Source organism: Merops nubicus, unplaced genomic scaffold, assembly GCF_000691845.1.
Source record: "Merops nubicus isolate BGI_N331 unplaced genomic scaffold, ASM69184v1 scaffold15297, whole genome shotgun sequence".
Lineage (NCBI taxonomy): Eukaryota > Metazoa > Chordata > Aves > Coraciiformes > Meropidae > Merops > Merops nubicus.
In genome coordinates, this window is record NW_008619734.1 from 164,029 (window position 1) to 165,479 (window position 1,451).

General features: G+C 40.0%; 1 protein-coding gene across 1 annotated transcript in view; it reads left to right on the forward strand.

Moving 5' to 3' along the window:
* MYCBP2 (MYC binding protein 2, E3 ubiquitin protein ligase) overlaps nucleotides 1-1,401 on the forward strand; it is a gene marked incomplete at both ends in the record, with an annotated part of 162,897 nt that extends 161,496 nt beyond the window's left edge. Inside the window, 1 exon segment of the mRNA XM_008943913.1 lies at nucleotides 1,294-1,401. Coding sequence (XP_008942161.1) covers nucleotides 1,294-1,401 — 108 coding nt within the window.
* Nucleotides 1,402-1,451: the final 50 nt, after the last annotated feature.

Consider the following 1,451-nt stretch of genomic DNA (forward strand, 5'->3'; position numbering starts at 1 on the left):
TAGGAATTAATGGAATAAGGGTATTTCATAATAAAATTTTCCAGGGAAATGCCAATATTTCTTTTGTTAAATGGAAGGGCACAATTTGGAAATAAAAGGAGGAAGGATTAACTCCCTTATGCTAGAGAGGAGCAGTAATGAATCCCTCTGTAATGACAGATTTATTATATATTTTAATGAGTTCATTACTATAGTTACTCAGTTCACTTTTGTTCCTCCCTCCCACAGTAAATCTGTTTTCACTCATCTTTTAGCAACTTTGCTTACTGCCTTTTTTTGCCTCCCTTACAAAAATAATCTTTTTTGACCTTTCAACAGGTTTTTAGTTCCGTCCCTGTTTTTCATTACACTTTCTTTCCAGTATTTAATCCTCAGTATTTCAGTGTGTTCCTTACTGCCCTTTTTTTCTTTCCCATGTATCTCGTTATTCCTTCTCATACTGCATCCACATTTCTGAACAGTAGAATTCAACTGTCTAATTTCTAACTTCTTTCCTTCCTCCAGCACCTGTGCACCCCAAACCACTGCCTAAGTCCCTGACATACATTCCAGATCTATTCCATCCCTCTCCTTTTTAGTCTGCAGAGTTTGGGAGAAGGTGGGCTTCTTAGATTTCTCCTTCTTCATAGTTGCCTTGAGACCACTTTCTTTGTCCTTTTACAATCACTGCAAAAAGGCAGCAATTAAAAAATTGCCAAGAGCAAGAATCTTATGCACTGTCCAATTAGTTAATAAGATGGTGAAGAAAGAAGGAAGGAATTTGCTCACTGCATTATTTCACCACTCGGTGTGAAAGCACTTCACAGAGAAATTAATGCAAGTTGGTGGACTTGGTGCTTTATTGTGCTCAGTGTGTCTTGGTAGAGTAAGATGAGAAGGAAGGAATTTGCAGGAAATAGCAAAATTCTAATTATAAAGGATCTCATATGAGGTTAAAAACTGATGCTCCTTTCAGCTAGTAAAAAGCCTTCTGGTAGAATGTTTCTCTGCTGCCTTCAGAGTTCTGTCTTTCTTACACACAGGTCACAGAACATCCAAATGCTGCTTCAGAAGCCTCACAGTCACTTGCATAGACCAGAGGGTGTTCCACAGTCTTTGGTCTTGCTCTTCATGAGATTGAGACACATCTGTCTTAGTGCCTCAAAAGAATATATTTAGAGATAGAATCAAGAGATACCAGAACAGTGGAAACTACTGTAACAGCTGTTACTCATAATTTTCTCTTTACAAGTTGATTTTGTTAACATAATAGTTGTCTCTGGTTTAACGCCCAATCGTTTCTTATCAAACAAGGCATATTTTGGTGGCGAGGCTCGTTGTGACGCTGAGGCCGGACAAGGGGATGACTATGATCCAAGAGAGCTTATCTGTGGCGCGTGCTCCGACGTCTCAAGGGCTCAGGTAAGCCAGGAGCTCGCCAGCAGGTTTCTGTTCCGTGGGGAGGCTCCGAG